We start from the raw sequence: 24,663 nt of genomic DNA on the forward strand, positions 1-24,663 counted from the left end.
TCATTCTCTTACAACTCTCAACAAGATAGGAAGTATCAAGAGATATGTGGTGACTTAGTGTAGTTTTGCCTTCAATCAAGAGTTTATTTTGAAACGGTACCGGCGTTGTACTGTTTTACTCTCAGGCAGAAATTAGAAGAAGAATCTGCCTGGAGGTTGATGATCTTAGCGATTTGTAACTAAGGTCCATTGCTGTTCTCACACATAACTGAAAAGTATGGGAAAACTTCAGTTGGGGGAACGGTCTGCAGATTACCTGCTTTGAGGTATGTTAAGTATTTTTCTTTCTAGAGAGATGAATAAAAGTTCTACAAAATGCTGACAGAGCCTTGTGTATTTGAGGTAAGCTAGATGCAGTGATTTAACAGCGACTGGGACCATGCTTACAAAACAGGGTAATACTCATGTTAATACTCATATTACTTGGTGACAAAACGTTTTCATGTTTCACAAATAGGACGTTTTTTCTCTGAGGGAGAAATCTTTTCTTGGGGCCTAGTTTTCCACATGGATAGTTAGATACTCCTAGGAGTATTTTCTTAATGCCCCTCTGACATCTAGTACATGGTGGGAGGGGCCTATTTTCGCGCTCTAGATGCGCAGTTTCCTTCAGACTGAGACATCCAGCTTCCCTAGAGGAGTCCTCTGGCATCTGAGGACCATTATAGAGGGTTTATTTCTTCCCTAAATCGTATTTGAGGGCAGGTAGGAGCCTCAGCAGAGCTGTGGCAAGGTGCTTAACTGACTCTTACCGGTGGTTGACATTTTTAAATACGGTTTGGGGACTAAGGGGTTAATCATCCATTTGCAAGTGGGTGCAATGTTGCTTTAGTCCCTTACACACACTGTAAAAATTTCGAAGACTTTACTGTATTTTTACACTGTTATGCAGTTTAAGTGCTAGTTTTTTTCTCTTAAAGGCACAGTAACATTTTTGTTTAATTGCTGTTTCACATTTATTAAAGTGTTTTCCGAGCTTGCTTGTCTCATTACTAGTCTAATAAACATGTCCGACATAGAGGAAACTCCTTGTTCAAGATGTTTGGAAGCCATTGTGGAACCCCCTCTTAGAATGTGTACCAAATGTACTGAAATTTCTATAAACTATAAAGACCATATTATGGCGCTTAAAGATTTACCTCCAGAGGTTTCTCTGACTGAAAAAAGGGAGATTATGCCATCTAGCTCTCCCCATGTGTCAGAACCTATAACTCCCGCTCAAGTGACGCCAAGTACATCTAGCGCGTCTAATTCTTTTACCTTACAGGACATGGCGGCAGTTATGAATGCTACCCTCTCAGAGGTATTGTCCAAACTGCCAGGGTTACAAGGAAAGCGAGACAGCTCTGGGGCTAGAACAAATACAGAGCTTTCTGACGCTTTAATACCTGTGTCCGATATTCCCTCACAATACTCAGAAGCCGATGCAGGAGAGCTTCTATCTGTGGGTGACATTTCAGATTCAGGGAAGGCGTTACTTCAGTCTGATGCTGAAATGACAGCATTTAAATTTAAGCTTGAACACCTCCGCTTATTGCTTAGGGAGGTTTTAGCGACTCTGGATGACTGTGACCCCATTGTAGTTCCAGAGAAATTGTGTAAGATGGACAAATACTTTGCAGTGCCTGTTTACACTGATGTTTTTCCAGTCCCTAAGAGGTTTTCGGAAATTTATTTCTAAGGAATGGGATAGACCAGGTGTGCCGTTCTCTCCCCCTCCTGCTTTTAAAAAGATGTTTCCCATAGATGCCGCCATAAGGGACTCGTGGCAGACGGTCCCTAAGGTGGAGGGAGCAGTCTCTACCTTAGCTAAGCGTACAACTATCCCCGTCGAGGACAGTTGTGCTTTCCTAGATCCTATGGATAAAAAATTGGAGGGTCTCCTTATGAAAATTTTTATACATCAAGGTTTTATTCTCCAGCCTCTTGCATGCATTGCCCCAGTTACTGCTGCAGCGGCTTTCTGGTTCGAGTCTCTTGAGGAGGCTCTACAGGTGGAGACCCCGTTAGATGATATTTTAGACAGGATTAAAGCTCTTAAGTTAGCTAATTCCTTTATCTTTGATGCCGTTTTTCATTTAACCAAGCTAACGGCTAAGAATTCAGGTTTTGCCATTCTGGCGCGTAGGGCGCTATGGCTTAAGCCCTGGTCAGCAGACGTTACTTCAAAGTCTAAGCTTCTTAACATCCCCTTCAAGGGACAGACCCTATTCGGGCCTGGTCTGAAGGAGATCATTTCTGATATTACTGTAGGAAAAGGTCACGCCCTTCCTCAGGATAGGTCCAATAAGTTAAGGACCAAACAGAATAATTTTCGTTCCTTTCGAAACTTCAAGAGTGGCGCAGCTTCAGCTTCCTCTAATGCAAAACAAGAGGGAAATTTCGCCCAGTCCAAACCAGTCTAGAGACCTAACCAGGCTTGGCGCAGTCTGGAATTTCCTGAAGGCTCAGGGTTCGTGGACTCAGGAGGAGGCCCGCCTTCCGATAAACATTCTGGAGCTAAGAGCGATATTCAATGCTCTTCAGGCTTGGCCTTAACTTGCTGCGGTCAGATTCATCCGATTTCAGTCGTACAATATCACGACTGTAGCCTATATCAACCATCAGGGGGGAACAAGGAGTCCCCTGGCAATGATGGAGGTTTTCAAGATAATTCTTTGGGCAGAGGTTCACTCTTGCCATCTCTCAGCTATCCACATCCCAGGAGTAGAGAACTGGGAGGCGGACTTTCTAATTCGGCAGACTTTTCATCCGGGGGAGTGGGAGCTCCATCCGGAGGTATTTGCCCAGCTGATTCAACTATGGGGCAAACCAGAACTGGATCTGATGGCGTCTCGTCAGAACGCTTAGCTTCCTCGTTACGGGTCCAGGTCAAGGGATCCCCAGGCAACGCTGATAGATGCTCTAGCAGTGCCCTGGTCCTTCAGCCTGGCTTATGTGTTTCCACCATTTCCTCTCCTCCCTCGTCTGATTGCCAAGATCAAGCAGGAGAGAGCTTCAGTGATTTTGATAGCACCTGTGAGGCCACGCAGGACTTGGTATGCAGATCTGTTGGACATGTCATCCTTTCCACCATGTACTCTGCCGCTGAGGCAGGACCTTCTACTCCAAAGTCCATTCAAACATCCAAATCTAATTTCTCTGCGTCTGACTGCTTGGAGATTGAACGCTTGATTTTATCAAAACGTGGTTTCTCCGAGTCGGTCATTGATACCTTGATTCAGGCTCGAAAGCCTGTCACCAGGAAAATCTATTATAAGATATGGCGTAAATATCTTCATTGGTGTGAATCCAAGGGTTACTCGTGGAGTAAGGTCAGGATCCCTAGGATATTATCTTTTCTCCAAGAAGAATTGGAAAGGGGATTATCGGCTAGTTTCTTAAAGGGACAGATTTCTGCTCTGTCTATTCTTTTGCACAAGCGTCTGGCTGATGTTCCAGACGTTCAGGCGTTTTGTCAGGCTTTGGTTAGAATCATGTCTGTGTTTAAACCTGTTGCTCCGCCATGGAGTTTAAATTTAGTTCTTAAAGTTCTTCAAGGGGTTCCTCTTGAACCTTTGCATTCCATAGATATCAAGCTTTTATCTTGGAAAGTTCTGTTCCTAGTAGCTATCTCTTCGGCTCAAAGAGTTTCAGAGTTATCTGCCTTACAGTGTGATTCCCCTTATCTGATCTTCCATGCAGATAAGGTAGTTTTGCGTACCAAACCTGGGTTTCTTCCTAAGGTAGTATCTAATAAGAATATCAATCAGGAAGTTGTTGTTCCATCACTGTGTCCTAATCCTTCCTCAAAGAAGGAACGTCTGTTACACAATCTTGACGTGGTTCGTGCTTTAAAGTTTTATTTGCAAGCTACTAAGGATTTTCGTCAAACATCTGCATTGTTTGTTGTCTATTCTGGAAAGAGGAGAGGCCAAAATGCTTCGGCAACTTCTCTTTCTTTTTGGCTGAGAAGCATAATCAGTTTAGCTTATGAGACTGCTGGCCAGCAGCCTCCTGAAAGAATTACAGCTCATTCTACTAGAGCGGTAGCTTCCACATGGGCTTTTAAACGTGAGGCCTCTGAACAGATTTGTAAGGCGGTGACTTGGTCTTCGCTTCATACTTTTTCTAAATTCTACAAATTTGATACTTTTGCTTCCTCTGAGGCTATTTTTGGGAGAAAGGTCTTACAGGCAGTGGTGCCTTCCGTTTAAGTGCCTGCCTTGTCCCTCCCTTCATCCGTGTCCTAAAGCTTTGGTATTGGTATCCCACAAGTAATGGATGAACCCGTGGACTGGATACACCTTACAAGAGAAAACAATTTATGCTTACCTGATAAATTTCTTTCTCTTGTGGTGTATCCAGTCCACGGCCCGCCCTGTCACTTTAAGTCAGGTGTTTTTATTTTTAAAACTACAGTCACCACTGCACCCTATAGTTTCTCCTTTTTCTTACTGGTCTTCGGTCGAATAACTGGAGTTGGGGGTTAGGGGAGGAGCTATATAGACAGCTCTGCTGTGGGTGTCCTCTTGCAACTTCCTGTTGGGAAGGAGAATATCCCACAAGTAATGGATAAACCCGTGGACTGGATACACCACAAGAGAAATTTATCAGGTAAGCATAAATCTTGTTTTTCAATTCAGATAAGGTAGTTTTACGTACTGAATTAGGATTTCTTCCTAAGGTTGTTTCTGATCGGAACATTAATCAGGAGATTGTTGTTCCTGCTTGGGTCCTAATCCATCTTCAAAGGAAGAACGACGTGGTCAGTGTTTTAAAGTTTTCTCAGGAAGGGACAGAAGGCTACGGCTACTTCTCTTACTTTTTGACTGAAGAGTATCATACGTTTTGCATATGAGACTACTGGACAGCAGCCTCCAGAGAGAGTTACGGCATTCACGAATGAAGCTTCTGTGGAACAGATTTGCAAGGCTGCAACTTGGTCCTTTCTTCACACTTTTTTAAAGTTCTTCAAATTTGATACTTTTATTTCGGCTGAGGCCGCTTTTGGGAGAAAGGTTCTTCAAACAGTGGTGCCTTCCGTTTAGGTTACCTGTCTTGTCCCTCCCATATCATCTGTGTACTCTAGCTTGGGTATTGAATCCCATTAGTAATTAAGATGATCCGTGGACTCATAGTGTCTTAAAGAAAAGAAAATTTATGCTTACCTGATTTATTTCTTTTTTGACACGAGTCCACGGCACGCCCTGTTCTTTTTGATAGGTTGTGGGTTATTGTAAACTTCAGACACCTCTGCACCTTGGCTTTTCCTTTCTCTTCCTAACTTTGGTCGAATGACTGGAGTGGGAGGGAAGGGAGGAGCTATTTAACAGCTCTGCTGTGGTGCTCTTTGCCTCCTCCTGCTGACCAGGAGCTGAATGTCCATTAGTAATTAAGATGATCCGTGGACTCATCGTGTCAAAAAAGAAATACATTTATCAGGTAAGCATAAATTTTCTTTTTCAGCTGGCTCTTAAATTTTGAACATATTTGTCAAGCACTGGTTTTAAACAGTATAACCTTTACATTTGTTTTAAATCTGGTTCTTTTTCAATATATTGCAGCAGTTGAAAATTGTATTGCAGATTAGCTGCAGAGAAAAAAAGAAATGATTAGTTTTTAAAATGTCTCAAATTTATTTCCTATGCTCTTGGTCTAACATCATATAATTATAAGGCAAATGCAATCAAAAGATCCATTGTTCAGAAAATGTCTTGTGTCACAGCTTTGCAGACTGGAAAAGGCTCGGGAGTGGGGCGGGAAAAAAATAAATACCTGAGACAGTCATCAATCAAAGTACTTTTGCTTTGCAGTGCTGCCCCATATTTGACTGCAACCTGAGCAAAGCACTGTTTAAAGAGAACACCACAATGTGAAGCAGTGCTGCAAAGTGAAAGTGCTAATAGTACCTGCTGTATGTGTCCCATATTTTCTGTGATGACCTCTCAGATCACAGCATGTTCTGCCTCTGGGATGCTATTCAATATCTATTTAGGTCAAGTTTTTGTGAGTGGGCGTGCTGATCTAAGTTGGTTTAACTCCGTAATAGTAAAAGGTTTTAATCATATGTTCATGATCTGAGACTTACCATTCCTTTTTTTTTTTTTTTTTTTTTTTTAAATAAATAGGACCTTCTGGACAAGTTTCTGATTGCACATGCCACACCACCAGAAAGCAAGGTTTTTTATCTGAAAATGAAAGGTGATTATTACCGGTACCTTTCTGAGGTAGCATCTGGAGACAACAAACAAGGTAAAAATAGCAATCAGCCACTTTTTGCTTTTTCTTTTTTTGCTGCAAATTTTAGTACAGGTACAAAACACTATCCAAGCTGTCTGGACCAAAAAGGGTTTGATTTTCAGAATAGATGTATATTTGCATCTCTAAGATGGGACAGTTTGCAGAGCGTATGGGACCAAGTGTAAACAACGTTATGTCATTTAGGCAATATCTACTCGCCATAATACAGCTTATGTATGCAACCTAAAGGTAATTTTTATATCATTTTAATACTCTTGTATACAAAGTACCAACAAATTTTCAGAGATGAGGAACATGAAAAGAAAACAAAAATAAATATTATAGTTTAAAGTTTTTTCAGTACACGTTTAATATAAAAATCTCAGGGTCTCTACTGTACCTTTTTAAAGGGTATTTTTAATTTGCATTTATTGAACTTAAAGGACCAGTAAAAACAGTAGACTTGCATAATCAACAAATGCATGATAAAAAAAGACAATGCAATAGCATGTAGACGGAACTTAAAGTGAGTATTAGATTTATTTTTTCTGACAAATTTCAATTGTCTATTTCCACTCCTGTATCATGTGACAACCATCAGCCAATCACAAATGCATATACGTATATTTCTCCAACATAGGTGTGTCCGGTCCACGGCGTCATCCTTACTTGTGGGATATTCTCTTCCCCAACAGGAAATGGCAAAGAGCCCAGCAAAGCTGGTCACATGATCCCTCCTAGGCTCCGCCTACCCTAGTCATTCTCTTTGCCGTTGTACAGGCAACATCTCCACGGAGATGGCTTAGAGTTTTTTAGTGTTTAACTGTAGTTTTTCATTATTCAATCAAGAGTTTGTTATTTTCAAATAGTGCTGGTACGTACTATTTACTCAGAAACAGAAAAGAGATGAAGAATTCTGTTTGTATGAGGAAAATGATTTTAGCAACCGTAACTAAAATCCATGGCTGTTCCACACAGGACTGTTGAGAGCAATTAACTTCAGTTGGGGGAACAGTTTGCAGTCCCTTGCTGCTTGAGGTATGACACATTCTAACAAGACGATGTAATGCTGGAAGCTGTCATTTTCCCTATGGGATCCGGTAAGCCATGTTTATTACGATTGTAAATAAGGGCTTCACAAGGGCTTATTTAAACTGTAGACTTTTTCTGGGCTAAATCGATTGATTATTAACACATATTTAGCCGTGAGGAATCATTTTATCTGGGTATTTTGATATAATAATATCGGCAGGCACTGTTTTAGACACCTTATTCTTTAGGGGCTTTCCCAAAGCATAGGCAGAGTCTCATTTTCGCGCCGGTATGGCGCACTTGTTTTTGAGGACAGCATGGCATGCAGCTGCATGTGTGTGGAGCTCTGATACATAGAAAGGTCTTTCTGAAGGCATCATTTGGTATCGTATTCCCCTTTGGGCTTGGTTGGGTCTCAGCAAAGCAGATTCCAGGGACTGTAAAGGGGTTAAATATAAAAACGGCTCCGGTTCCGTTATTTTAAGGGTTAAAGCTTCCAAATTTGGTGTGCAATATTTTTAAGGCTTTAAGACACTGTGGTGAAATTTTGGTGAATTTTGAACAATTCCTTCATACTTTTTCGCAATTGCAGTAATAAAGTGTGTTTAGTTTAAAATTTAAAGTGACAGTAACGGTTTTATTTTAAAACGTTTTTTGTGCTTTGTTATCAAGTTTATGCCTGTTTAACATGTCTGAACTACCAGATAGATTGTGTTCTGACTGTGGGGAAACCAAGGTTCCTTCTCATTTAACTATATGTATTTTATGTCATAAAAAAAAAAAAAAAAAAAAAAAAAAAAAAAAAATTTAGTAAAAATGATGCCCAAGATGATTCCTCAAGTGAGGGGAGTAAGCATGGTACTGCATCATCCCCTCCTTCGTCTACACCAGTCTTGCCCATACAGGAGGCCCCTAGTACATCTAGTGCGCCAATACTCCTTACTATGCAACATTTAACGGCTGTAATGGATAATTCTATCAAAAGCATTTTAGCCAATATGCCCACTTATCAGTGAAAGCGCGACTGCTCTGTTTTAGAAAATTCTGTAGAGCATGAGAACGCTGATGATATGGTTTCTGAAGGGCCCCTACACCAGTCTGAGGGGGCCAGGGAGGTTTTGTCTGAGGGAGAAATTTCAGATTCAGGAAACATTTCTCAACAAGCTGAACCTGATGTGATTACTTTTAAATTTAAGTTGGAACATCTCCGCGCTCTGCTTAAGGAGGTGTTATCCAATTTGGATGATTGTGATTATCTGGTCATTCCAGAACCACTATGTAAAATGGAAAAGTTCTTAGAGGCCCCGGGGCCCCCCGAAGCTTTTCCTATATCCAAGCGGGTGGCGTACATTGTTAGTACAGAATGGGACAGGCCCGGTATACCTTTAGTACCTCCCCCCATATTTATAAAATTGTTTTCCTATAGTCGACACCAGAAAGGACTGATGGCAGACAGTCCCCAAGGTCGAGGGGGCGGTTTCTACTCTACACAAGCGCGCCACTATACCCATAGAAGATAGTTGTGCTTTCCAAGATCCTATGGATAAAAAATTAGAAGGTCTGCTAAAGATGTTTGTTCAGCAAGGTTCCCTTCTACAACCAATTGCATGCATTGTCCCTGTCACTGCAGCCACGTGTTTCTAGTTTGAGCTAGGAAAGGCGATTATTAGTAATTCTTCTTCTTATGAGGAGATTATGGACAGAATTCGTGCTCTTAAATTGGCTAATTCTTTCACCCTAGACGCCACCTTGCAATTGGCTAGGTTAGCGGCGAAAAAATTCTGGGTTTGCTATTGTGGCGCAGAGCGCTTTGGTTAAAATCTTGGGCAGCAGATGCGTCTTCCAAGAACAAATTGCTTGACATTCCTTTCAAGGGGAAAACACTCTTTGGCCCTGACTTGAAAGAGATTATCTCTGATATCACTGGGGGCAAGGGCCACGCCCTTCCTCAGGATAGGTCTTTTCAAGACCAAAAATAAACCTAAGTTTCGTCCCTTTCGCAGAAACGGATCAGCCCCAAGGGCTACGTCCTCTAAGCAGGAAGGTAATACTTCTCAAGCCAATCCAGCCTGGAGACCTATGCAAGGCTGGAACAAAGGAAAGCAGGCCAGGAAACCTGCCACTGCTACCAAGACAGCATGAAATGCGGGCCCCCGATCCGGGACCGGATCTGGTGGGGGGCAGACTCTCTCTCTTCGCTCAGGCTGGGGCAAGAGATGTTCTGGACCCTTGGGCGCTAGAAATAGTCTCCCAAGGTTATTCTCTGGAGTTCAAGGGGCTTCCTCCAAGGGGGAGGTTCCACAGGTCTCAGTTGTCTTCAGACCACATAAGAAGACAGGCATTCTTACATTGGGTAGAAGACCTGCTAAGAATGGGAGTGATTCAGCCTGTTCCATTAGGAGAACAAGGGATGGGGTTCTACTCCAATCTGTTCATAGTTCCCAAAAAAGAGGGAACGTTCAGACCAATCTTAGATCTCAAGATCTTGAACAAGTTTCTCAAGGTTCCATCGTTCAAGATGGAAACCATTCGAACACTTCTTCCTTCCATCCAGGAAGGTCAATTCATGACCAAGGTGGATTTCAAGGACGCGTATCTACATATTCCTATCCACAAGGAACATCATCGGTTCCTAAGGTTTGAATTCCTGGACAAGCATTTCCAGTTCGTGGCGTTTTCTTTCGGATTAGCCACTGCTCCTAGGATTTTCTCATAGGTACTAGGGTCCCTTCTGGCGGTGCTAAGACCAAGGGGCATTGCTGTAGTACCTTACTTGGACGACATTCTGATTCGAGCGTCGTCCCTTCCTCAAGTAAAGGCTCACACGGACATTGTCCTGGCCTTTCTCAGATCTCACGGATGGAAAGTGAACGTGGAAAAGAGTTCTCTATCTCCGTCAACGAGGGTTCCCTTCTTGGGAACTATAATAGACTCCTTAGAAATGAGGATTTTTCTGACAGAAGCCAGAAAAACAAAACTTCTAGACTCTTGTCGGATACTTCATTCCGTTCCTCTTCCTTCCATAGCGCAGTGCATGGAAGTGATAGGTTTGATGGTAGCGGCAATGGACATAGTTCCTTTTGTGCGCATTCATCTAAGACCATTACAACTGTTCCTGCTCAGTCAGTGGAATGGGGACTATTCAGACTTGTCTCCGAAGATACAAGTAAATCAGAGGACCAGAGACTCATTCCGTTGGTGGCTGTCCCTGGACAACCTGTCACAAGGGATGACCTTCCGCAGACCAGAGTGGGTCATTGTCACGACCGACGCCAGTCTGATGGGCTGGGGCGCGGTCTGGGGATCCCTGAAAGCTCAGGGTCTTTGGTCTCGGGTAGAATCTCTTCTACCGATAAATATTCTGGAACTGAGAGCGATATTCAATGCTCTCAAAGCTTGGCCTCAGCTAGCGAGGGCCAAGTTCATACATCAACCATCAGGGGGGAACAAGGAGTTCCCTAGCGATGGAAGAAGTGACCAAAATCATTCTATGGGCGGAGTCTCACTCCTGCCACCTGTCTGCTATCCACATCCCAGGAGTGGAAAATTGGGAAGCGGATTTTCTGAGTCGTCAGACATTGCATCCGGGGGAGTGGGAACTCCATCCGGAAATCTTTGCCCAAGTCACTCAACCGTGGGGCATTCCAGACATGGATCTGATGGCCTCTCGTCAGAACTTCAGAGTTCCTTACTACGGGTACAGATCCAGGGATCCCAAGGCGGCTCTAGTGGATGCACTAGTAGCACCTTGGACCTTCAAACTAGCTTATGTGTTCCCGCCGTTTCCTCTCATCCCCAGGCTGGTAGCCAGGATCAATCAGGAGAGGGCGTCGGTGATTTTGATAGCTCCTGCGTGGCCACGCAGGACTTGGTATACAGATCTGGTGAATATGTCATCGGCTCCACCATGGAAGCTACCTTTGAGACGAGACCTTCTTGTTCTAGGTCCGTTCGACCCACTCCAGCTGACTGCTTGGAGATTGAACGCTTGATCTTATCAAAGCGAGGGTTCTCAGATTCTGTTATTAATACTCTTGTTCAGGCCTGAAAGCCTGTAACCAGAAAATTACCACATAATTTGGTATATCTGTTGGTGTGAATCTGCAGGATTCCCTTGGGACAAGGTTAAGATTCCTAAGAGTCTATCCTTCCTTCGAGAAGGATTGGAAAAAGGATTATCTGCAAGTTCCTTGATGGGACAGATTTCTGCCTTGTCTGTGTTACTTCACAAAAAGCTGGCAGCTGTGCCAGATGTTCTAGCCTTTGTTCAGGCTCTGGTTAGAATCAAGCCTGTTTACAAAATTTTGACTCCTCCTTGGAGTCTCAACCTAGTTCTTTCAGTTCTTCAGGGGGTTCCGTTTGAACCCTTACATTCCGTTGATATTAAGTTATTATCTTGGAAAGTTTTGTTTTTGGTTGCAATTTCTTCTGCTAGAAGAGTTTCAGAATTATCTGCTCTGCAGTGTTCTTCTCCTTATCTGGTGTTCCATGCAGATAAGGTGGTTTTGCGTACTAAACCTGGTTTTCTTCCAAAAGTTGTTTCTAACAAAGACATTAACCAGGAGATAGTTGTGCCTTCTTTGTGTCCTAATCCAGTTTCAAAGAAGGAACGTTTGTTGCACAACTTGGATGTAGTTCGTGCTCTCAAATTTTACTTAGCAGCTACTAAGGTTTTCAGACAAACTTTGGCTTTGTTTGTTGTTTATTCTGGTAAACGGAGAGGTCAAAAAGCAACTTCTACCTCTCTCTCCTTCTGGATTAAAAGCATTATCCGATTGGCTTATGAGACTGCCGGACGGCAGTCTCCTGAAAGAATCACAGCTCACTCCACTAGGGCTGTGGCTTCCACATGGGCCTTCAAGAACGAGGCTTCTGTTGATCAGATATGTAAGGCAGCGACTTGGTCTTCACTGCACACTTTTTCTAAATTTTACAAATTTGATACTTTTGCTTCTTCTGAGGCTATTTTTGGGAGAAAGGTTTTGCAAGCCGTGGTGCCTTCCATTTAGGTGACCTGATTTGCTCCCTCCCTTCATCCGTGTCCTAAAGCTTTGGTATTGGTTCCCACAAGTAAGGATGACGCCGTGGACCGGACACACCTATGTTGGAGAAAACAGAATTTATGTTTACCTGATAAATTACTTTCTCCAACGGTGTGTCCGGTCCACGGCCCGCCCTGGTTTTTTTAATCAGGTCTGATAATTTATTTTCTTTAACTACAGTCACCACGGTAACATATGGTTTCTCCTATGCAAATATTCCTCCTTTACGTCGGTCGAATGACTGGGGTAGGCGGAGCCTAGGAGGGATCATGTGACCAGCTTTGCTGGGCTCTTTGCCATTTCCTGTTGGGGAAGAGAATATCCCACAAGTAAGGATGACGCCGTGGACCGGACACACCGTTGGAGAAAGTAATTTATCAGGTAAACATAAATTCTGTTTTCTTTCATGTAATTAGCAAGAGTCCATGAGCTAGTGACGTATGGGATATACATTCCTACCAGGAGGGGCAAAGTTTCCCAAACCTCAAAATGCCTATAAATACACCCCTCACCACACCCACAAACCAATTATCTGCTCTTTCTTGTGAATCTCCTTTTCTGATTTTTCATCAGGATAAGGCGGTGTTGCGAACTTCTTTTAAATTTTTACCTAAGGTTGTGAATTCTAACAACATTAGTAGAGAAATTGTGGTTCCTTCATTATGTCCTAATCCTAAGAATTCTAAGGAGAGATCATTGCATTCTTTGGATGTAGTTAGAGCTTTGAAATATTATGTTGAAGCTACTAAGAATTTCCGAAAGACTTCTAGTCTATTTGTTATCTTTTCCGGTTCTAGGAAAGGTCAGAAGGCCTCTGCCATTTCTTTGGCATCTTGGTTGAAATCTTTAATTCATCATGCTTATGTTGAGTCGGGTAAATCTCCGCCTCAAAGTATTACAGCTCATTCTACTAGGTCAGTTTCTACTTCCTGGGCGTTTAGGAATGAAGCTTCGATTGATCAGATTTGCAAAGCAGCAACTTGGTCTTCTTTGCATACTTTTACTAAATTCTACCATTTTGATGTGTATTCTTCTTCTGAAGCAGTTTTTGGTAGAAAAATACTTCAGGCAGCTGTTTCAGTTTGATTCTTCTGCTTATAATTTCAGTTTTCTTCATTATAAGATTTAAACTTTATTTTGGGTGTGGATTATTTTTCAGCGGAATTGGCTGTCTTTATTTTATCCCTCCCTCTCTAGTGACTCTTGCGTGGAAGATCCACATCTTGGGTAGTCATTATCCCATACGTCACTGGCTCATGGACTCTTGCTAATTACATGAAAGAAAACATAATTTCTTCTGTTATGTGTGATCAGTCCACGGGTCATCATTACTTCTGGGATATAACTCCTCCCCAACAGGAAATGCAAGAGGATTCACCCAGCAGAGCTGCATATAGCTCCTCCCCTCTACGTCACTCCCAGTCATTCTCTTGCACCCAACGACTAGATAGGATGTGTGAGAGGACTATGGTGATTATACTTAGTTTTTATAACTTCAATCAAAAGTTTATTATTTTACAATAGCACCGGAGCGTGTTATTACCTCTCTGGCAGAGTTTGAAGAAGAATCTACCAGAGTTTTTTTACTATGATTTTAACCGGAGTAGTTAAGATCATATTGCTGTTTCTCGGCCATCTGAGGGAGGTAAAAGCTTCAGATCAGGGGACAGCGGGCAGATGAATCTGCATTGAGGTATGTAGCAGTTTTTATTTTCTGAATGGAATTGATGAGAAAATCCTGCCATACCGTTATAATGACATGTATGTATACTCTACACTTCAGTATTCTGGGGATGGTATTTCACTGGAATTACTCTGTTAAAAGTACATTAAACCTTTTAATAGGTATTTATTATGTTAAACGTTTTTGCTGGAATGTAGAATCGTTTGCATGTTCTGAGGTACTGAGTGAATAAATGTTTGGGCATTATTTTTCCACTTGGCAGTTTGCTTGTTTTAATTGTGACAGTTTCGTTTCTCTCTCACTGCTGTGTGTGAGGGGGAGGGGCCGTTTTTGGCGCTCTTTGCTACGCATCAAAAATTTCCAGTCAGTTACTCTTGTATTTCCTGCATGATCCGGTTCATCTCTAACAGAAATCAGGGGTCTTCAAACTTCTTTGGAGGGAGGTAGATTCTCTCAGCAGAGCTGTGAGACTTATATATTGACTGTGATTAAAAGACGTTGCTCTGTAATTTTTATGTTTCAAATTTAATTACTGTTACTTTACTAATGGGAACAAACCTTTGCTAAAAGTTGTGTTATTTTCAAGGATTAATGCGATAACTGTTTTTCTCAGTTCATTATTTCAACTGCCATTTAATCGTTTAGTGCTTCTTTGAGGCACAGTACGTTTTTGTTAAATAAGATTGTAACCAAGTTGCAAGTTTATTGCTAGTGTGTTAGACATGTCTGATTCAGAGGAAGATACCTGTGTCATTTGTTCCAATGCCAAGGTGGAGCCCAATAGAAATTTATGTACTAACTGTATTGATGCTACTTTAAATAAAAGCCAATCTGTACAAATTGAACAAATTTCACCAAACAGCGAGGGGAGAGTTATGCCGTCTAACTCGTCTCACGTGTCAGTACCTGCATCTCCCGCCCGGGAGGTGCGTGATATTGTGGCGCCTAGTACATCTGGGCGGCCATTACAGATAACATTACAAGATATGGCTACTGTTATGACTGAAGTTTTGGCTAAATTACCAGAACTAAGAGGCAAGCGTGATCACTCTGGGGTGAGAACAGAGTGCGCTGATAATACTAGGGCCATGTCTGATACTGCGTCACAGCTTGCAGAGCATGAGGACGGAGAGCTTCATTCTGTGGGTGACGGTTCTGATCCAAACAGATTGGATTCAGATATTTCAAATTTTAAATTTAAATTGGAGAACCTCCGTGTATTACTAGGGGAGGTTTTAGCGGCTCTTAATGATTGTAACACTGTTGCAATACCAGAGAAATTGTGTAGGTTGGATAAATACTTTGCGGTACCGGCGAGTACTGACGTTTTTCCTATACCTAAGAGACTAACTGAAATTGTTACTAAGGAGTGGGATAGACCCGGTGTGCCGTTCTCACCCCCTCCAATATTTAGAAAGATGTTTCCAATAGACGCCACCACACGGGACTTATGGCAAACGGTCCCTAAGGTGGAGGGAGCAGTTTCTACTTTAGCTAAGCGTACCACTATCCCGGTGGAGGATAGCTGTGCTTTTTCAGATCCAATGGATAAAAAATTAGAGGGTTACCTTAAGAAAATGTTTGTTCAACAAGGTTTTATATTGCAACCCCTTGCATGCATCGCGCCGATTACGGCTGCGGCAGCATTTTGGATTGAGTCTCTGGAAGAGAACCTTAGTTCAGCTACGCTGGACGACATTACGGACAGGCTTAGAGTCCTTAAACTAGCTAATTCATTCATTTCGGAGGCCGTAGTACATTTAACCAAACTTACGGCTAAGAACTCAGGATTCGCCATTCAGGCACGTAGGGCGCTGTGGCTAAAATCCTGGTCAGCTGATGTAACTTCTAAGTCCAAATTACTTAATATACCTTTCAAGGGGCAAACTTTATTTGGGCCCGGTTTGAAAGAAATTATCGCTGACATTACAGGAGGTAAGGGCCACGCCCTGCCTCAAGACAAAGCCAAAGCTAAGGCTAGACAGTCTAATTTTCGTCCCTTTCGGAATTTCAAAGCAGGAGCAGCACCAACTTCCACTGCACCAAAACAGGAAGGAGCTGTTGCTCGTTACAGACAAGGCTGGAAACCTAACCAGTCCTGGAACAAGGGCAAGCAGGCCAGGAAACCTGCTGCTGCCCCAAAGACAGCATGAATCGAGGGCCCCCGATCCGGGACCGGATCTAGTAGGGGGCAGACTCTCTCTCTTTGCCCAGGCTTGGGCAAGAGATGTTCAGGATCCCTGGGCGCTAGAGATCATATCTCAGGGATACCTTCTAGACTTCAAATTCTCTCCCCCAAGAGGGAGATTTCATCTGTCAAGGTTGTCAACAAACCAGATAAAGAAAGAAGCGTTTCTACGCTGTGTACAAGATCTGTTATTAATGGGAGTGATCCATCCGGTTCCGCGATCGGAACAAGGACAAGGGTTTTACTCAAACCTGTTTGTGGTTCCCAAAAAAGAGGGAACTTTCAGGCCAATCTTGGATTTAAAGATCCTAAACAAATTCCTAAGAGTTCCATCATTCAAAATGGAAACTATTCGGACAATCTTACCCATGATCCAAAAGGGTCAGTACATGACCACAGTGGATTTAAAGGATGCTTACCTTCACATACCGATTCACAAAGATCATTACCGGTATCTAAGGTTTGCCTTCTTAGACAGGCATTACCAGTTTGTAGCTCTTCCATTCGGATTGGCTACGGCTCCAAGAATCTTCACAAAGGTTCTGGGTGCCCTTCTGGCGGTACTAAGACCGCGAGGAATTTCGGTAGCTCCGTACCTAGACGACATTCTGATACAAGCTTCAAGCTTTCAAACTGCCAAGTCTCATACAGAGTTAGTTCTGGCATTTCTAAGGTCGCATGGATGGAAAGTAAACGAAAAGAAGAGTTCTCTCTTTCCTCTCACAAGAGTTCCATTCTTGGGGACTCTTATAGATTCTGTAGAAATGAAGATTTATCTGACAGAAGACAGATTAACAAAGCTTCTAAATGCATGCCGTGTCCTTCATTCCATTCAACTCCCGTCAGTAGCTCAATGCATGGAGGTGATCGGCTTAATGGTAGCAGCAATGGACATAATACCCTTTGCACGTCTACATCTCAGACCGCTGCAATTGTGCATGCTGAGTCAGTGGAATGGGGATTACTCAGACTTGTCCCCTACTCTGAATCTGGATCAAGAGACCAGAAACTCTCTTCTATGGTGGCTCTCTCGGCCACATCTGTCCAGGGGAATGCCATTCAGCAGACCGGACTGGACAATTGTAACAACAGACGCCAGCCTACTAGGTTGGGGCGCTGTCTGGAATTCTCTGAAGGCTCAGGGACAATGGAATCAGGAGGAAAGTCTCCTGCCAATAAACATTCTGGAATTGAGAGCAGTTCTCAATGCCCTTCTGGCTTGGCCCCAGTTAAAAACTCGGGGGTTCATCAGGTTTCAGTCGGACAACATCACGACTGTAGCTTACATCAACCATCAAGGAGGGACAAGAAGCTCCCTAGCAATGATGGAAGTATCAAAGATAATTCGCTGGGCAGAGTCTCACTCTTGCCACCTGTCAGCAATCCACATCCCGGGAGTGGAGAACTGGGAGGCGGATTTCTTGAGTCGCCAGACTTTTCATCCGGGGGAGTGGGAACTTCATCCGGAGATCTTTGCCCAAATACTTCGAAGTTGGGGCAAACCAGAGATAGATCTCATGGCGTCTCGCCAGAACGCCAAACTTCCTCGCTACGGGTCCAGATCCAGGGATCCGGGAGCGGTTCTGATAGATGCTTTGACAGCACCTTGGAACTTCGGGATGGCTTATGTGTTTCCACCCTTCCCGCTGCTTCCTCGATTGATTGCCAAAATCAAACAGGAGAGAGCATCAGTGATTCTAATAGCGCCTGCATGGCCACGCAGGACTTGGTATGCAGATCTAGTGGACATGTCATCCTGTCTGCCTTGGTCTCTACCTCTAAGACAGGACCTTCTGATACAGGGTCCATTCAAACATCAAAATCTAACTTCTCTGAAGCTGACTGCTTGGAAATTGAACGCTTGATTTTATCAAAACGTGGTTTTTCTGAGTCGGTTATTGATACCCTGATACAGGCTAGGAAGCCTGTTACCAGAAGGATTTACCATAAGATATGGCGTAAATACCTATACTGGTGCGAATCCAAAGGTTACTCCTGGAGTAAGGTTAGGATTCCTAGGATATTGTCCTTTCTACAAGAAGGTTTAGGAAAGGGTTTATCGGCTAGTTCATTAAAGGGACAGATCTCAGCTCTGTCCATCTTGTTACACAGGCGTCTGTCAGAAAATCCAGACGTCCAGGCTTTTTGTCAGGCTTTAGCTAGGATCAAGCCTGTGTTTAAAACTGTTGCTCCGCCATGGAGTTTAAACCTTGTTCTTAACGTTCTACAAGGAGTTCCGTTTGAACCCCTTCATTCCATTGATATAAAGTTGTTATCTTGGAAAGTGTTATTTTTAATGGCTATTTCTTCGGCTCGGAGAGTCTCTGAGTTATCAGCTTTACATTGTGATTCTCCTTATTTGATTTTTCATTCAGATAAGGTAGTTCTGCGTACAAAACCTGGGTTCTTACCTAAGGTAGTCACTAACAGGAACATCAATCAAGAGATCGTGGTGCCTTCCCTGTGCCCAAATCCTTCTTCAAAGAAGGAACGTCTTCTACACAATCTGGATGTAGTTTGTGCCCTCAAGTTCTACTTGCAGGCAACTAAGGATTTTCGACAAACGTCTTCCCTGTTTGTCGTATACTCTGGTCAGAGGAGAGGTCATAAGGCTTCGGCTACCTCTCTCTCCTTCTGGCTTCGTAGCATAATTCGTTTAGCCTATGAGACTGCTGGACAGCAGCCTCCTGAAAGAATTACAGCTCATTCTACTAGAGCTGTGGCTTCCACTTGGGCCTTTAAGAATGAGGCCTCTGTTGAACAGATTTGCAAGGCTGCAACTTGGTCTTCGCTTCATACTTTTTCCAAATTTTACAAATTTGACACTTTTGCTTCTTCGGAGGCTATTTTTGGGAGAAAGGTTCTTCAGGCAGTGGTTCCTTCTGTATAATGAGCCTGCCTATCCCTCCCGTCATCCGTGTACTTTTGCTTTGGTATTGGTATCCCAGAAGTAATGATGACCCGTGGACTGATCACACATAACAGAAGAAAACATAATTTATGCTTACCTGATAAATTCCTTTCTTCTGTTGTGTGATCAGTCCACGGCCCGCCCTGTTTTTTAAGGCAGGTAAATATCTTTTAAATTATATACTCCAGTCACCACTTCACCCTTGGGTTCTCCTTTCTCGTTGATTCTTGGTCGAATGACTGGGAGTGACGTAGAGGGGAGGAGCTATATGCAGCTCTGCTGGGTGAATCCTCTTGCATTTCCTGTTGGGGAGGAGTTATATCCCAGAAGTAATGATGACCCGTGGACTGATCACACAACAGAAGAAAGGAATTTATCAGGTAAGCATAAATTATGTTTTCTCCAACATAGGTGTGTCCGGTCCACGGCGTCATCCTTACTTGTGGGATATTCTCTTCCCCAACAGGAAATGGCAAAGAGCCCAGCAAAGCTGGTCACATGATCCCTCCTAGGCTCCGCCTTCCCCAGTCATTCTCTTTGCCGTTGTACAGGCAACATCTCCACGGAGATGGCTTAGAGTTTTTTAGTGTTTAACTGTAGTTTTTATTATTCAATCAAGAGTTTGTTATTTTAAAATAGTGCTGGTATGTACTATTTACTCTGAAACAGAAAAGAGATGAAGATTTCTGTTTGTAAGAGGAAAATGATTTTAGCAACCGTTACTAAAATCGATGGCTGTTTCCACACAGGACTGTTGAGAGGAATTAACTTCAGTTGGGGGAACAGTGAGCAGACTTTTGCTGCTTGAGGTATGACACATTCTAACAAGACGATGTAATGCTGGAAGCTGTCATTTTCCCTATGGGATCCGGTAAGCCATTTTTATTACAGACAGAAAAAAAGGGCTTCACAAGGGCTTTTTAAGACTGTAGACATTTTCTGGGCTAAATCGATTTATATATAAACATATTTTATACTCCATAGCCTTGAGGAATTATTTTAATCTTGGGAATTTTGTAAAATAACCGGCAGGCACTGTATTGGACACCTTATTCTCTAGGGGCTTTCCCTAATCATAGGCAGAGTCTCATTTTCGCGCCTGTATTGCGCACTTGTTTTTGAGAAGCATGACATGCAGATGCATGTGTGAGGAGCTCTGATACATAGAAAAGACTTTCTGAAGGCGTCATTTGGTATCGTATTCCCCTTTGGGCTTGGTTGGGTCTCAGCAAAGCAGATACCAGGGACTGTAAAGGGGTTAAATATAAAAACGGCTCCGGTTCCGTTATTTTAAGGGTTAAAGCTTCCAAATTTGGTGTGCAATACTTTTAAGGCTTTAAGACACTGTGGTGAAATTTTGGTGAATTTTGAACAATTCCTTCATACTTTTTCGCAATTGCAGTAATAAAGTGTGTTCAGTTTAAAATTTAAAGTGACAGTAACGGTTTTATTTTAAAACGTTTTTTGTACTTTGTTATCAAGTTTATGCCTGTTTAACATGTCTGAACTACCAGATAGACTGTGTTCTGAATGTGGGGAAGCCAAGGTTCCTTCTCATTTAAATAGATGTGATTTATGTGACACTGAAAATGATGCCCAAGATGATTCCTCAAGTGAGGGGAGTAAGCATGGTACTGCATCATTCCCTCCTTCGTCTACACCAGTCTTGCCCACTCAGGAGGCCCCTAGTACATCTAGCGTGCCAATACTCCTTACTTTGCAACAATTAACGGCTGTAATGGATAATTCTATCAAAAACATTTTAGCCAAAATGCCCACTTATCAGCGAAAGCGCGACTGCTCTGTTTTAGAAAATACTGAAGAGCATGAGGACGCTGATGATATTGGTTCTGAAGGGCCCCTACACCAGTCTGAGGGGGCCAGGGAGGTTTTGTCTGAGGGAGAAATTTCAGATTCAGGGAAAATTTCTCAACAAGCTGAACCTGATGTGATTTCATTTAAATTTAAGTTGGAACATCTCCGCGCTCTGCTTAAGGAGGTGTTATCCACTCTGGATGATTGTGAGAATTTGGTCATTCCAGAGAAACTATGTAAAATGGACAAGTTCCTAGAGGTCCCGGGGCTCCCAGAAGCTTTTCCTATACCCAAGCGGGTGGCGGACATTGTAAATAAAGAATGGGAAAGGCCCGGTATACCTTTCGTCCCTCCCCCCATATTTAAAAAATTGTTTCCTATGGTCGACCCCAGAAAGGACTTATGGCAGACAGTCCCCAAGGTCGAGGGGGCGGTTTCTACTCTAAACAAACGCACCACTATACCCATAGAAGATAGTTGTGCTTTCAAAGATCCTATGGATAAAAAATTAGAAGGTTTGCTTAAAAAGATGTTTGTTCAGCAAGGTTACCTTCTACAACCAATTTCATGCATTGTCCCTGTCACTACAGCCGCGTGTTTCTGGTTCGATGAGCTAGAAAAGGCGATCAATAATAATTCTTCTTCTTATGAGGAGATTATGGACAGAATTCGTGCTCTCAAATTGGCTAATTCTTTCACCCTAGACGCCACTTTGCAATTGGCTAGGTTAGCGGCGAAAAATTCTGGGTTTGCTATTGTGGCGCGCAGAGCGCTTTGGTTAAAATCTTGGTCAGCGGATGCGTCTTCCAAGAACAAATTGCTTAACATTCCTTTCAAGGGGAAAACGCTGTTTGGCCCTGACTTGAAAGAGATTATCTCTGATATCACTGGGGGCAAGGGCCACGCCCTTCCTCAGGATAGGTCTTTCAAGGCCAAAAATAAACCTAATTTTCGTCCCTTTCGCAGAAACGGACCAGCCCCAAGTGCTACGTCCTCTAAGCAGGAGGGTAATACTTCTCAAGCCAAACCAGCCTGGAGACCAATGCAAGGCTGGAACAAAGGAAAGCAGGCCAAGAAACCTGCCACTGCTACCAAGACAGCATGAGATGTTGGCCCCCGATCCGGGACCGGATCTGGTGGGGGGCAGACTCTCTCTCTTCGCTCAGGCTTGGGCAAGAGATGTTCTGGATCCTTGGGCGCTAGAAATAGTCTCCCAAGGTTATCTTCTGGAATTCAAGGGGCTTCCCCCAAGGGGGAGGTTCCACAGGTCTCAATTGTCTTCAGACCACATAAAAAAACAGGCATTCTTGCATTGTGTAGAAGACCTGTTAAAAATGGGAGTGATTCATCCTGTTCCATTAGGAGAACAAGGGATGGGGTTCTACTCCAATCTGTTCGTAGTTCCCAAAAAAGAGGGAACGTTCAGACCAATCCTAGATCTCAAGATCCTAAACAAGTTTCTCAAGGTTCCATCGTTCAAAATGGAAACCATTCGAACAATTCTTCCTTCCATCCAGGAAGGTCAATTCATGACCACGGTGGATTTAAAGGATGCGTATCTACATATTCCTATCCACAAGGAACATCATCGGTTCCTAAGGTTCGCATTCCTGGACAAGCATTACCAGTTTGTGGCACTTCCGTTCGGATTAGCCACTGCTCCAAGGATTTTCACAAAGGTACTAGGGTCCCTTCTAGCGGTGCTAAGACCAAGGGGCATTGCAGTAGTACCTTACTTGGACGACATTCTGATTCAAGCGTCGTCCCTTCCTCAAGCAAAGGCTCACACGGACATTGTCTTGGCCTTTCTCAGATCTCACGGATGGAAAGTGAACGTAGAAAAGAGTTCTCTATCTCCGTCAACAAGGGTTCCCTTCTTGGGAACAATAATAGACTCCTTAGAAATGAGGATTTTTCTGACAGAGGCCAGAAAAACAAAACTTCTGAACTCTTGTCAAATACTTCATTCTGTTCCTCTTCCTTCCATAGCGCAGTGCATGGAAGTAATAGGTTTGATGGTAGCGGCAATGGACATAGTTCCTTTTGCGCGCATTCATCTAAGACCATTACAACTGTGCATGCTCAGTAAGTGGAATGGGGACTATACAGACTTGTCTCCGACGATACAAGTAAATCAGAGGACCAGAGATTCACTCCGTTGGTGGCTGTCCCTGGACAACCTGTCACAGGGGATGAGCTTCCGCAGACCAGAGTGGGTCATTGTCACGACCGACGCCAGTCTGGTGGGCTGGGGCGCGGTCTGGGGACCCCTGAAAGCTCAGGGTCTTTGGTCTCGGGAAGAATCTCTTCTACCGATAAATATTCTGGAACTGAGAGCGATATTCAATGCTCTCAAGGCTTGGCCTCAGCTAGCAAAGGCCAAGTTCATACGGTTTCAATCAGACAACATGACAACTGTTGCGTACATCAACCATCAGGGGGGAACAAGGAGTTCCCTGGCGATGGAAGAAGTGACCAAAATCATTCAATGGGCGGAGACTCACTCCTGCCACTTGTCTGCAATCCACATCCCAGGAGTGGAAAATTGGGAAGCGGATTTTCTGAGTCGTCAGACATTTCATCCGGGGGAGTGGGAACTCCATCCGGAAATCTTTGCCCAAATTACTCAACTGTGGGGCATTCCAGACATGGATCTGATGGCCTCTCGTCAGAACTTCAAGGTTCCTTGCTACGGGTCCAGATCCAGGGATCCCAAGGCGACTCTAGTAGATGCACTAGTAGCACCTTGGACCTTCAAACTAGCTTATGTATTCCCGCCGTTTCCTCTCATCCCCAGGCTGGTAGCCAGGATCAAGCAGGAGAGGGCATCGGTGATCTTGATAGCTCCTGCGTGGCCACGCAGGACTTGGTATGCAGACCTGGTGAATATGTCATCGGCTCCACCATGGAAGCTACCTTTGAGACGAGACCTTCTTGTTCAAGGTCCGTTCGAACATCCGAATCTGGTCTCACTCCAACTGACTGCTTGGAGATTGAACGCTTGATCTTATCAAAGCGAGGATTCTCAGATTCTGTCATTGATACTCTTGTTCAGGCCAGAAAGCCTGTAACTAGAAAAATTTACCACAAAATATGGAAAAAATATATCTGTTGGTGTGAATCTAAAGGATTTCCTTGGGACAAGGTAAAAATTCCTAAGATTCTATCCTTTCTTCAAGAAGGTTTGGAGAAAGGATTATCTGCAAGTTCCTTGAAGGGACAGATTTCTGCCTTGTCTGTGTTACTTCACAAAAAGCTGGCAGCTGTGCCAGATGTTCAAGCCTTTGTTCAGGCTCTGGTTAGAATCAAGCCTGTTTACAAACCTTTGACTCCTCCTTGGAGTCTCAATTTAGTTCTTTCAGTTCTTCAGGGGGTTCCGTTTGAACCCTTACATTCCATTGATATTAAGTTATTATCTTGGAAAGTTTTGTTTTTGGTTGCAATTTCTTCTGCTAGAAGAGTTTCAGAATTATCTGCTCTGCAGTGTTCTCCTCCTTATCTGGTGTTCCATGCAGATAAGGTGGTTTTACGTACTAAACCTGGTTTTCTTCCGAAAGTTGTTTCTAACAAAAACATTAACCAGGAGATAGTCGTACCTTCTTTGTGTCCGAATCCAGTTTCAAAGAAGGAACGTCTGTTGCACAATTTGGATGTTGTTCGTGCTCTAAAATTCTATTTAGATGCTACAAAGGATTTTAGACAAACATCTTCCTTGTTGTTTATTTTTGGATTAAAAGCATCATCAGATTGGCTTACGAGACTGCCGGAC

At 43.3% G+C, this 24,663-nt stretch overlaps 1 protein-coding gene across 1 annotated transcript in view; it reads left to right on the forward strand.

Annotated features, from left to right (window-relative positions):
- YWHAB (tyrosine 3-monooxygenase/tryptophan 5-monooxygenase activation protein beta) overlaps positions 1–24,663 on the forward strand; it is a 201,650-nt gene that overhangs the window by 91,669 nt on the left and 85,318 nt on the right. Inside the window, exon 3 of the mRNA XM_053719975.1 lies at positions 6,111–6,234. Coding sequence (XP_053575950.1) covers positions 6,111–6,234 — 124 coding nt within the window. The remainder of the gene's footprint in view (positions 1–6,110; positions 6,235–24,663) is intronic.

The sequence above is a fragment of the Bombina bombina genome, chromosome 1, assembly GCF_027579735.1.
Source record: "Bombina bombina isolate aBomBom1 chromosome 1, aBomBom1.pri, whole genome shotgun sequence".
Classification (NCBI taxonomy): domain Eukaryota; kingdom Metazoa; phylum Chordata; class Amphibia; order Anura; family Bombinatoridae; genus Bombina; species Bombina bombina.